General features: G+C 37.6%; 1 protein-coding gene across 2 annotated transcripts in view; it reads right to left on the reverse strand.

Moving 5' to 3' along the window:
- The window catches only part of LOC132158637 (ubiquitin carboxyl-terminal hydrolase 45), a 36754-nt gene that overhangs the window by 10924 nt on the left and 11586 nt on the right, over window positions 1-14244 (reverse strand). For both annotated transcript variants that reach the window (XM_059568131.1, XM_059568132.1), the window contains exons 6-9: window positions 11003-11151; window positions 10298-10393; window positions 10037-10167; window positions 1175-1262 (exon numbers count right to left, since the gene is read on the reverse strand). In XM_059568131.1, the coding sequence (XP_059424114.1) occupies window positions 1175-1262; window positions 10037-10167; window positions 10298-10393; window positions 11003-11151 (464 nt within the window). The remainder of the gene's footprint in view (window positions 1-1174; window positions 1263-10036; window positions 10168-10297; window positions 10394-11002; window positions 11152-14244) is intronic.

Consider the following 14244-nt stretch of genomic DNA (forward strand, 5'->3'; position numbering starts at 1 on the left):
CACTGGTGGGGTTGTGTGGGTCTTGGCCCCTAGCACGTCCACATTAAGAGACCCACAAGAAGACAAGAACCACTCTATCAAACTACTATGCATCTACCCAAAAGAGGTCATCGTCCCACCGTCAGTTTGCAAATGTAGCCCTTTGCAGTGACTGGTATAGTTTATATATGCAGTGAGAAGTACTGAGGGCCTAATGCTGAGAACAAGACCCCCTGTAGACCTGGTAATAAACATCCGTTTTTGGCCACTCCAGTGGAGACAGGACAATGCAAACACATAAGCAGGGAGTAGTGGTGAGCATAGATTAATTTTTTTAATTAGATTAATCTCACTGTAATCTTGGAATTAATCTAGATTAAAATGGCTCATTTGAATTCTGCCAAAGGCATTCAGTATATGTGTGCTACCCAAATAAAATTATGTCTAAAAGTAACGTTAAGTCTTTGAGAACGGGTTTCTCAAGACAGGTGACCAGGGGCTAATCTCCTGTTTCCAAAATGCATCACAAACTGCTTGAGAAAGCTGTAAACGAATTCCACATTGCACAAGGTGCAAACAACTTTACGCCTGTTTCACACATACTCTGTCTGTGTAATTTCACAGTAGGCATACACACAGGTTTAAAGACTCGTTCTCACCCCCTACAAATTCGGCTAGGTATACATCCGCGCTAAAATATCAAGGTGAAAGTCATCATAGCTCGCGTAGTATAGACCCGGCTCCCAACCCAACTTTGAGAATAGATTAACGATGATATTTTTTTTTTTATCACCCGATAAGAGTCTCCCGTTAATGCCGTTAACGGCCCACCACTAATATATATATATATATATATATATATATATATATATATATATATATATATATATATTGTATAGCTTTTAAACTATCTTTTATTAATTACATTTTTATTATATTAATTATAATTATATTACTACTTATTTTATTATTTATAATCTGAATATGGCCTTAAAAGCAATTACTTTTTTGACATCCCCCTTAAAATTCAATCACAAGTGGTTAAAGAAGATAAGATGTACATTACTGCCAAGTCTACATGATGATCTCGATGTGACTGTATTACATGAGACGGATCCCAGGTGAAAACAGGGCCAAAAGTTACTCTTTAAATAGAAAAAAACTAAATAAATAAACAAACAAATCATGCACTCACCTTTGTCTCCTCCACTCTCATGGAGTCCAGGAGGTAATGCAGCAATTCCTGACTGTCCTGTTGCTGGTAACCCTTAAAGCGAGGGGCCCTGAACAAAGAATGAGAATTCCTGTCAGACAAACACATTGGCACAAGTGTAAATACATCCAAAGGGACAAAAGGAGCCAAAGCCACGCAAACACCAATTAGCCACACACAAAAAGCAATCAGCAGCATATAGACGAGTAAAGACGAGAGAAGAATGGACATAATCTTCTCTCAAGGCCTTTTCTCTGATGCTGCATGAGGTGATTCTCGCTGTCTCTCGGGAGGTTTCAGGATCTTAGAGGCAGCTATTATTTTTCCCTGACAACTTTCATTCACTTTTCATTTCATCATTCAACCAGCTGAGGTCGGTCAAACACACGCAGCCACACATACGCTTTCACACACAAACAGATATATAAAGATAGTCTGACCTTTCACCAATTCTCTCATTCTACTGAATTATAAACCCACGATTGGAATTTATTTCTCTAAGATATCAAAGAAAAATTTAATTAATCTAAAAATTGAGCCTTTTAAGAATTCATTTTCCGGATTTTAATATGTGAAGAACCACCTCACACAACAAAGTCCTTTTACAGTGATTTTATACCAGCTTTGCTCACTGCTGATGTGTAATTTAGTTTGATTCTCCCAGGCTGGCGAGTTTACGTTATTAAGATGTAATTGTTCTGTAATAGAGACTTTAAAATGGACAAAATGTTCTCAGTAAAATTAAGCCAAGAAAAGCTTAGGGTTATAAAAAAAAAGTGTGTGCAAAATGCAAATACTCAATAAAACCATTAAAAGTAATCCCAGAAAAATGTGTGCGCGCGTATTTATGCACTTTCCAAAAAAATTTGCATTTACAGTACATCCAGTTCAATGTATTTTTATTTTACAAGATATTCTTGTTTATTAAAACCAACAGCGGCAATTTATGGCTTTTATGATTATAACCATCACTTACGTTGACCTAAAATTCAGTACATCCCTATGCACTTGTCATATCTTGATGTAGTTCAAACACATTTAATGACACATGCTCAAAATTACTGAAATTACAGACAAGACCATCCTAAATACTCCAGACTGGAAGATGCTGGCACTGTGGAGATATGTTTGTCCTTCCTCCCAGCTAACCCTGTGGTAAATCTAGTGGAAAAACATGTTGGGCGTTTAGGAAACAACCCCTTAGATCCTCTGCTGGGTAGCCCAGGCCAGATGTGGGCCAGCTGTGGGCAACATATGGGTGTTTGAAGCCGGCCCTGCATCAACCTGTTGTGCATTGAGGCTGGATAGCTGGTCAAGATTATGGGAAGACCATTTGGCCTGGTGATGAACTCAAGGGTAAAGGGGCAAGTCAAGGTGTTGGGTCGGGTTGGGATGCCTGAGGCTGTCCAGATGCTCATCAATGATTTTGCTATTACCTGCTAAGCTAGCAAGCACTGTGTTTGTGAGGGCAGGCTGGGTGAAAGAATGTACTGGCAGGACGGATGGTCAGGCAGTCTGGAACGCCTCTACCGTGGGCTGATGAGTTTTGACGTTCTGCGCAGCTCTGTATGACCGGAGTGTGTTTAAGAATGTCCAGCCACCTGCTTCTAACACAGGTCATGAGCAGGAGGTCTGGAGAGATGGCTTCCCTCCCCTTTCTCTGTTTCTCACTGCTTCTTTTCTTCTCAAAACTACTGTTCTGTAGCAGCATGCATGAAGAACGTCCAGCCTGAAAATACCACAGCAACCTACAGTGGAGTCTAAAAGTTTGAGATCAATTTAAAATCTATAAAAACCTGGAGTTTCAGTTAAGTTTTAAGTAAAATAATAATAGATTAATTTGATAAATTATAAATATACACTTCAAAAGTCTGGGGTCAGTAGGATGCATTAATGATAGTAAAGACATTTTTATTTATTAAATAAATGCAGTCTTCTAAACTCTCTATTCATCAAATAATCCTGAAAATAATATTATGGTTGCCACAAAAACATTAAGCAGCACAACAAATCAGCATACTAAAATGATTTCTGAAGGATCATGAAAAACTAATGCCTGGAGTAATGGCTGCTGACAATTATGCTTTGCCAACAGGGCATAAAATCAATTTTTAAATCCATTAAAATTTATTTTATTTATATAAATATTTTTAACTGCAATAACATTTAAGATTTTTTATACATAAATGCAGCTTTGGTAAGCCCAAAAGACACTTTCTTGGGTTTTCAAACATTTTTGTTTTTTTATTCATACTGTTATGGTGATCTTATCATTTGCAATACCATGTGAACCCCACTGTGTCTATATAGTAGATATTGACTAATATTACTACTTTTTTTTACGAGTGATAATTTTTTATGTTTCAGTGTCTCTCTAGATATCCACATCTGCCAATGACAAACTCAAACTAGCTCTATGGTAAGAGGTTCAAACAGTAAGTGGATCAGGCTGGTAACAAGCACAGCGAGCTGCAGAAGGACAGAAAAAGAGTGAAAGTGTTCTGGAGGGAAGCTGACGGGTGAGACGGGCTCCAGTGGGAGAGGTGGGAGAGACTGAGAATGTTCTGGAAGCTCATTCCACTGGAAGAGAAGGCTTAAGGAGCCTGTAGCGGTGCACCCAATATGGCCCTGCCACAGACGGACAGCTGTAACCACTAACACAATTAACAGCGGATGAGTTATTACCAGACGCCAGGCAGCTCCATCACAATGCTGCAACGCACACATGCACACACAAGCATACTACTATCAGTCAAATATAAAACACTCCCAAAAATGCATCTTATGCCGAGCACAAAACATAGATCACCGAGACAAAACATACACACAGATTCATCCCATAGCTAAGCACTCCCAAAATCTGGTAATTAAATATTTCATCAATCACCTCAAACATCAGCAGAATCAGGGATCAATAAAAATGAAACAAATGATCATAATTTAAATAACACATTTATCTATTAAATGCATTTAGTACATGGCTCTCCTAAACACCTGTGCCCGGTTGCATGAAACTCCTTAAGCTAAGAAATCCCTTAGATATAAGGTTAAGGGTACCCTTAGTGAAACTTGGGTTGCAAGAAAAAACCCTAAGGGTTTCCTTAAGGAACTTAAGGCTGTTATTAAGTTTTCCCCCTTAATTATCTAAGTGTTCCCTTAAGCGTTGCTACAAAGTCCTTAGTGGCCATTTCACCTTAATAAATTTAAGGGACCAAAACAGCTCCCTTAAGTCAACTTAAACTCAAAATACGATGGCTGATTTAGAGTTAATTGAAGAGGAGGAAATACCAAGGCGTGTTTTTAATGATCGTAATAATCCCTTGGAGACGATGAATGGTAGATGAAAGGCTGAAAAGTATTATTATTATTATTATTATAACCACTTACGAAAACAAAAAATTGCCTTTTCCTCCACTGTCCAGTTTGGTTTACGTTTTTTTGTTTTCTGTTATGTTTGTACTCTCCATAGCAAAAATATATTAATACAAGTGTGATTTTAGCAAGGGTTTGGCTTTGTGGTTCGTTATGTTCTGTTTACTGTTAGAGGTAGTAACTATAGCAACCGCGGCGATCTTTGCCGTATGTTGTCAGAAACTACTGTGAAACACTTAGTATAAACACTTAGGTAAGGGTGACAGTTAAGAGGTTTCTTGCAACGCTCTTAATGAAATCCCTTACCTCAGGGATTTTTTCTCCCTCAGGGAAACCCTCACTTAAGGAGTTTCATGCAACCGGGCACTGATTCCAAATGGTCAATTCCGATAATCTACAGACAAATATTTTAGTATAATGACCTTATAATAAACTGTAACTGATTATTGCACCAGGTAACAAATGTCCAAATAGCTGTGCTTGCCTGCTGTAATAGATAATATAATATCCATCTATTAAATTGTTACAGTGGTATCTTTTTGACTTCAAAAGACCTAAACTGTCCACAACAATATTTGACGGTTCCCTCAGTTTTTAAATTACAGAAGCTAGTATATATATATATATATATATATATATATATATATATATATATATATATATATATATATATATATATATATATATATATATATATATATATATATATATTAATTATATAAATTCCAGAATGTTCCACTCTTTTTAACCAAAATGAAATTTGTCTGTTTGTAAGAGGAAAGCTTTGTTTTTACATGATCAAATATTACCATGGCATAACTAGACAAATATATATTCTCTATAAAAATTGTGTATGACGTTTTAAGATTTAATTTACTTGAATTAACAAGATTTAGAAATCACATTGTTAAAATTAGACTACTTCATACTTATCAAGGTTTTCTTGTGTGGACTCCTGCATGAATGTGAGATTTTAAATGTGAGATTTTAGAAGATCTGATTCTTCTGTACCTCCTGGATGCAATGGATGCTGCATGCCAAAACATTACAGCTGAATAATACCAGGAAGGATAAGGCATACCAAAAGATTCTTCCCGAGATGCTTTTTCAGAAAAGATATCAGTTGTGACTGCTCTCTCAAACGCAGAAGACCAGGCAGATTAGATTACATTTATTTATTATTCTTCTGTGGCTTTTTCTGTTTGTATATTTTCTATCTTCACATAATAAATGACAGCTGTATTGTTCTTTTTTTTTCTTGCATTCTTTTAAGTTTTTTTTCTAATGTCCTGTTGTAAATAAAGCGTTTAATGCAGCAATTATGTCTCTAAACTACAACTAAACAGCAAAATCAGGTCAATTATTTTTACTCCAAAAAGAAGCAACATTCTGAGAAAATACAACCTGTTACTGGCTCAGTTTTGAATACCATAAATTTATTAGTAAAGAGGGAGAAAATTGATGAGATATGAGAACCAAAATAGCAGACAGTGTAACCAGAGCTTATTATTTTACATTGCCAATTCGAGCAACCAGAACATCTCTGAAAGTGCTGTATTGGAACCTGTGAACATGTGCTTGAATCTCTGTACTAACAAACATGAAATAAGTTTCATTCCACCTAAATGTGAAGTATGCAAGAGGTCTGAGACAAAATTATAATGGATTTAAAATGTTGTTACAGAAAGCGGAAGATAGGGACATCTGGGCTCAGGGTCAGTGTGCGTGTTTACAGGCTGGGACCCTCACTAGCACCATGACTGCTCTCTGGACCGCTGCTGGCGCTGGTGCTGCTCAGATCTGTCCAGCTGGCAGCGTGACCTGGCCCTCAATCAACCATGCCAATAGCACTCAGCTGTGTAGCACACACAAACACACACAGGCTACTTGTTCTTCACCCATTTTATGGTTGGTGTTCATCCCACCTTCAAAAACACTCTCCTTTAAAGCGTGATGTCTCAAAAGATGCCATTCTGCCACATTGTCCAACATAGCAAATGTACAAGATGGTGTTCAAGATGGCGCAGTACTTCAAGTACCTCATCCGACCAACAGCTGTGACCAGTAGTTTGCCAGTCAACAAACACATTAAACAAACAGGATCTTTCCTGTCAAGGACATACTGGATCGCACAAGCGCACACACATAAACTGCAGCACAGAAGGCCTTCACTTGACCCTACGAGCTGCTGCTCTGGAGTGCTCAAAGTGTGCGCATGTGGGTCCACCACAGGTGTATCTGAGGCAGAGAAATTCTATGTGTTTAAAGGGGTCATGGCATGCTCCTTAACATTTTTTTTTTCATTTAGAACCCTCATTCTGAAACTCTCTTTAACTACCTGTTTTTAAGTGGTGGGTACTTTAAGGTTTGCCAGTAATCGGTCACTGTTATGTTTGGCTAACGTCATTGCATAGGAAACATTATCAATGCTAGGGTGACCACACGTCCTCTTTTCCCCGGACATGTCCTCTTTTTTGGACCTAAAAATGCATCAGGCCAGGATTTCTAAATCGCCCATAATATCCGGGATTTGGCTTTTGCTTTCTACCGTCGCCATTTATTTCGTGTGTTTTTGTGGTAAAGCCCTGTGCATGACTGTTTTCTTAATCCCACTCCCGCTGAATTTCTGGCCTGCTCCCACAAACATTCTAATATCGAATATAATTTTCACGCATCAGGGAGCTGCTATCAATATGCAGTGTACTTAAATTAGTTTGGATAGAGCTCGTGTTGGATGCAGGGTTGCCAAATCCGCATCTTTTTGCACAAAATTGGGGGGATTTTTAAACTGTTGCGGTTTATTTTCCCTGTGGTTTAAAGGTTTGAACTATTACATACAATTTTGTACTTCTAATTCATGACCAGTGATTTGTTTTGTTCTCTCCTCTCTGCTTTCGAGTTTGTCACTTCTCACTGGTGCATGCGGTACCCATACGTCCCACTTCATCTGCCCGGAATGAACACGTACAATAGTTACAGGAAGTGACAAAAAAAAAGTGTTTATAAGTTTTTAAAAATGTATGTTTTTATTACAACAATGCATGGATTTGCTACAGAAGCTTCATTCATCCCCCGGAGTTGTGTGAGGAATGTTTTACTAATGATATATGCGCTTAATGTCACTTCTTTTGGACTGATGTACTGTAACACCCGCAGAGTTCTATTCTAAAGCTTGGAAGTTCAAAGACATTTTTTAATACAACTCCCACTGGATTCGTCTGAAAGAAGAAAGTCATATACACCTAAGATGCCTTGAGAGTGAGTAAATCATGGGCTAATTTTCATTTTTGGGTGAACTAACCCTTTAAGAAAAATTTGCATAACATATTGATATGGTCTTTGCGCTACTTTGGGGACTACTTTAACCTCCCTCAAACCCAAGTCAGCCATTTAGCGACTGGATGCCAGTGGGTGGGGCCTATGGTGAAAAGATTGCATCTGGCTCTGGAGGCAGTGTTTATTCAAGTGTTTGTGCCCAGGTGATGTCACCTTGTCCCTCAGATACAAAACGAGCCATTTTTGGAGCTTGATTAAATAAAGGTTTTGTTTTTGTAATGAGGAGGAATGTTTAAGCTGTAGGGCTGTCAACGAATATTCTAAATTCGAATATGTATTCGAATAGTTTAAAAAAAAAAAATTTCGAAGGTGAAAATTAATATTCGAATAAAAAAAATGTGGAAAAAAACGCCCGCGGTAGTAGAGGTGGGGCTGTCTGCTTTGCTAGTGGGCGTGCTAGCGCGCCTGAGGGTTCAGGGACAGGTCACAGGAGTCGCACTGTCTGGCACAGCATCACTGCTGAAAGTTGACGCGTCTTCATGGAAGAGCCCAACTCGACTGCAGCAGAGAAAATGAGGTAAAATTGTTGATCCGCGAGATTGTTGTATGCAAGCTATTTAAGATACAGTTAGCATACCATTCGACAACTAGCAACATGAGGTCACATCTCAAAAATGTGCACCCAAATGAGCATGGCATAATGTGTGGAACTCCAGCTAAACAGTCACGTCTTGACACTTAACGTTACTTTGCATCGCCCGCCGCAAGCACTTTGTCTGCAACATGACAAGAGGCCATAACGGATAAATTAATTTCGTTCATTAGTAAGGACATGAGACCGATCAGTATCGCGGATGGGGCACGCTTCGGGGAGTTCTGTCAAGCAATGGATCCGAGGTTTGATAATTTATCGTTTCATGTCCAGGAAAAGTTCCATGTTTACCACAGCACAGCTTGCTCGGAGCATTCAATGTCAGTTCTATATGCTGCAAAACTTCAATTAATATTAATAATATTTGTTTCAATCACTGAATGAAGCCTGCTATATTTGGGACAACAGTCGCGACCTTAAATTGCTTGCACAAAAATGTGTTTGTTCATTTAAACCATTATGCGCAGAGAACGTGAGGGTGAGAGAGCGTGAGCTCTGCAGTATTGGCCATTAGTTGATTTCCTTGTTTTTGTGTAGGTAATACGCTGTCATATATGTTTAAACTTAAATAGACTATCTATACAAGTAGTTATGTCTCTTTGTATTATTTTTGCCTGTTATTGACTTAATGCGAGTCATTGACAACATGCGCCACCAGATGTTCGAATAGTTCGAATATTCGTGTATTTTTTAGAGGGAATATTCGAACGTCAATTTTGAGCAATTTTGACAGCCCTATTAAGCTGTGAAACTGAAAAAGGATGTTTTTAGATGCAAGATTATTACTATCAGCCCTTACAAAAAGAGTGTATAAGTGGCAGGTCAACTCAATGCACCTTTAGTGACTTTAACTTAAAAAAAAAAAAAAAAAAAACACCTTACAGGTCCCAAACTTTTGAACGTTAATGTATGTGTAGTACACATAAAAGACATTAGACGGATTTGGAAAAAGTGAAAGAGAAAGTGAAGAAAGTGTCCTTTTTCAACATATTTCTATCTATTAACTTCATCAAAAATCAAAAGTATTCATATTTATTTTTTATGGGAAGCGTTTACTTTTTTCAAAGCACTGTACATGTTTTATGCATTCATAATGGCTGATGTGTAAATGTGCAAATGATGTGCAAATACGTATACTCAAATGAATTGGTGCGCTTAAGGCTGAGACGATGCCAGGTGAGCAGAATGCACATGTACACATATGCAAACCCACAGGTCTGATAAAGGCACAGTAGCGGAGTTAAATATCACAGAAGCACCAGAGAGACAACCAACTGCCTGGCAGGCTCCTGACTGAGCCACCCAACCATTCAACACGAGACAAGGTTTAAACAACAGTCAGTGAACTGTTCAACCTGTGCGCAGCTTAAAAAAATATCAACCCTGAGAGCAAAGATCCAACCAGCCATTTGGGTTTAAAACAGAGGCTTGAAACCGCTTGGCGTTCAGTGCCAATCACTTAGATAAGTTTAGATTTGCTGTTGAACAGAGCTTTCAGAGACTTTCATAGTGTATATTTACAAATGACGACAGCGTAAACATACTTCTGACATAGCTGGTTGAAAAGGATCTTGGGGGAGACAGGCCCTTTCCCAGGCTCCTTAATGCTTTGGAGGAACAGGAACATGGCTGAGGTGAGGGGTTCTGGGCTGGGCAACGTCACTGTAAGTGGCCCCTGTAAGAAAGCATAGCACTCATATCATATCAAACACAGAGCATTGATGCGTTTTGCATATTTTAAAGTTAATATGAGTGGGATTATGACCGAGACAGGACTAGTCCAGTCCATGATAGCTGGAACCTACCAACTTAGTCTCAGCAGGGGGGCAGATCTTAATCTTATGTCCCTTTTCCTTGACGTCTTGAATTAGGTCATTCAGCATGTGGGTCTGGGACAGATTCTAAACCAAAACACACAAACAGCTTTTACAATTTCTCAGTTTTATATTTTCTCAAAGATGAGTTTCCACAAAAATATTAACCAGCACAAGTGTTTTCATCACTGATAATAAGATCAGTTTCTTGAGCACCAAACTACCATATTAGAATGATTTCTGAATGATCATGTGACACTGAAGACTGAAATAATTGCATTTTAAAACATATTTAAATATAAAAACGGTTATTTTAAATTGTAATAATATTTCACATTATTACGGTTTTGACGGTATTTTTGACTAAATAAATGCAGCCTTAGTGAGCATAAGAGACTTCTTTAAAAAATGCAAACATGCACACATACATATAGTTTGATTTGTTAATTTAATTTAGTTTAATTTGTAAAATAATCTGAAGTGATCTTATCGAAATAAGTTTGTCCCTGTGAATAGGGTGTTTTCTCAAGGCCACAAGGATGAAGGTGCAGTTTTAGTGACTCTTCCACATAATATGTTTGAATTAATTTGTGGTAACAGCCCAGATCATAAACCAGCTGGCTTCCCCCAAAACACACAGAACTGACACAAACCAAAAGTCAGGTGAGTGATGTGAGTTCTTGGACACAATTTTACCTGCATCACAGCATTGAAGAAGCAGGTGTTACCCAGGTTGTTGATGCCCTTGACTGGGATAAGTGTGCTATTCACTGGAGTCTTCCCTCTCTGAGTGTCTACATACTCAGCGGATTCCTCTCGGAACCTGATAATTTTTGAAGTTGTTCCTAAAAGACAGAACAGAATATAAATGAACAAATCTCTAGTTAGGACATTATATAGTAAAGCATCTACCTTCAAAACCATTCCAGCACAATAATAATAATAAAAAAGCTGAGAGCTTGATTTAAACTTTAATTTAGTGAAATCAAAACAGTTCTTCTGTTATGTGTAGATCTAGACTGGACCTGGTCCCAGTGTGCGCCTGATTTTCTGCAGAAGAAATGGGTTAACATGCTGGGTAGCAGCTGGGAGAGGCTGCAGATGACAGCTGGATAAGACTACACTGGTTAGGGAGCAGGGAACAAGCCCAGCTGCTCCCCGCTACTGCCATGACTCTGCGGGAGATTCTTGGCCCAGGCGGCTAAACACAAGGCCCGCCGAGAGAGAAAGAGACAGTTTTTCTGCACAAAAAAGTAAAACTCCAGAGAAATGACGGGTGCACTGACTTCAACACTCAGGAGACATGAAAGCAACCTGCATGATAATTCAAAGCGAGCAGTCGGTCCTGTAAATAGCTCTTAGCCCCTCAGAAGAGAGCGCCTGTGGTTTTCAACAATACAGATACAATTATAATGCCATTTATTTTAACAATTTCTAACAGTTACTGCTTCTTTGTGAAATCATTTATTCAACAAATGATTAAAACACTTGAAATTTCTGAAGAAAAAAAAAGACCATTACACACATACTTTAATGAATGTCACAAATTGCAATAAATTAACTGAATATCAACTTTAGCATTTAATCAGTATTTTTATTTTCTGTATTGTGTACTGTCTTTCAACATTCCCAAAAAATATACATTTTATATTGTACAATGTGTATTTAAATTCTAAATAAACAATAGCTTTGATAATTAGATGATAGTCATTTAAAGGAAGTCTCAAATTTGTTACACAAATCTGACAGAAAATAGTGCGTAAAAAGTAGATATCCTGTACACAATGACATACAGAATACAAGGCCAAAAAAGCCATGAAACAATAAACATTCAGAATATAATCGTATTTATTAGAAAATAATAAATCCCATTTAATTTTTATTTTATTTTATTTGCTAGCTTGAAGAGAGAAAACAAACCAGTGCCAAGGCCAGAAATCTCCAAATGAATGGAATAGGTTGAAATAGGCTGAAATAGGCTGGATGAATATTTTGCATGAATATTTTTATTTACAAATATTATGAAGCAGCCATTAACTTAGCCTTCATGAGACATTATCTTTTATATGCATAAACCAACTATCTGCACGTTCAACTGTAAAAATAAATAAAACACAGCTTCAACTCAATGAATAATAATGTGTACTACATATACACAACAGAAGCTTACCTGCAATTTTTGAATGCAAGATATTTTTTCAAGTTTTAATCGGTGGAGCAGTTGTCAAACTGGGTGGTGGCCTTTAGCAACAAAGCATTGGACAAGCCTTAACAAAACACTGAATCCATGAATGGCTCTGGACCCTTCTTTCTGATTTTTATACTCACTGGCACCATTTGTGAAGGAGAGCACAAGTGTTCTGTCAAATTAAGCATTAATGAACAGCTACAAGCACCCAAGGCACTAAGAATGAAAAAGAAAGTCAGCATGGTGCTGCTTGCATCTACTAAATATTGTTATTTACACTCTTCTTTAGTACTTTTATGCATAAGTAAGAGCAGGAAACCAAATGTACCTTTTAATGAATATTAAGTAAATAAGCAGCCATATGGTCCATCAAAATTCTAAATATTAAAAAAATGTACTAATAAACAAAATGCCAAAATTGGTATCAGCACTGCTACTAACAGGATTTAAAAAACTTAGATGAACGTAAACTGACATTCAGTAAGTTCTAATAACTAATTTGGGTTCAAATGTTGTTTTGCCATTACTGATACAATTATATTTGCTAGAGACACAAGCATACCGTATTCATGTAATGTGCTCTAAATAGCTTCAAAATGATCTGAAGTAATTCATATCATATAGATGAGTGCAGGTTTTGTACTATCTACAGCTTGTTTTGCCCTCAAGTGGAATAATATGCCTCATTCTTGTGTCCCAATTGGTTTATTCTTGCATGAATGATTTCTGTTTAAAAAGTGAAAAAAATTAGTTGTTACATGCCTTAGTGTGCATTGATTTCTCCCATACGCTACCTCCTGTTGGAAATATCCACAAAGAGGACAACATACATTGATGAGCTGTAAACAACTTGGAACATGATGCCTTGGAGGTCATCTTTTAGACAAACTACACAAAACCAAAGCACTTTCATATGAAGGTCCCTTTACAACTATTCCAAACTATTATGAAAAAAGGCACTTTATATGTACAATAATAGACATGTCAGGCTGTTGAATGCTTGTGGAGATGGGGGACATTTCTGCATGTCAGCCTTTGACGAATCTCTGCTGGACAATACCAGGCTTCTTCATAAACACACCTAAGCTGACACATACAGTGGGGGAAATACTTATGTCATCCCACAGATTAGTTGGAGTCCCGCCAGAGATGTGTGCAAACCTGGTGACAAACTACAAAAAAACAATGTCTTGCCTCTGTGCTTGCCAACAAGGATTTCTGCACCAATTTTGCTTGGGAATCAAATACTTATTCCACTCACTGAAATGCAAATCAATTTCTAACCAGTACATAATGTGCTGGATTTTTTGATTGAAATTCTCTCTCAATACATTAAAATAATCTTACCATAAAAATAACAGATCCTTAATTTCTTTTTAAGTGGGCAAACTTACAAAATCTGCAGGGGATCAAATAAATATTTTCCCCATTGCAGATTTCTCTTAATGACTTCAAGGCTGCAATATAATCTCTTAAATTCAGAATTCAGACAATACCAAGGCATATGGTTGGTTGGAAAAGTAATATCATAAATCGGGAAAGCAACTAAAATGTCTTGAGTTATCTTTCAGGTTAAAATGACATTACAGCCCTAGGACCACCTTATTTAGCTCCCCTTCTGAACCCATATTGTCATACCGCCATATCTGAGGAAAAGCCCAAGGTCAATCAATGTTCTCCAATTCAGGAAGTAAATTGGATTTCCTTTGTGCAACAATGCTCTCCGGAGCTACCCGAATGTTATGCAGAT

Source organism: Carassius carassius, chromosome 15, assembly GCF_963082965.1.
Source record: "Carassius carassius chromosome 15, fCarCar2.1, whole genome shotgun sequence".
Lineage (NCBI taxonomy): Eukaryota > Metazoa > Chordata > Actinopteri > Cypriniformes > Cyprinidae > Carassius > Carassius carassius.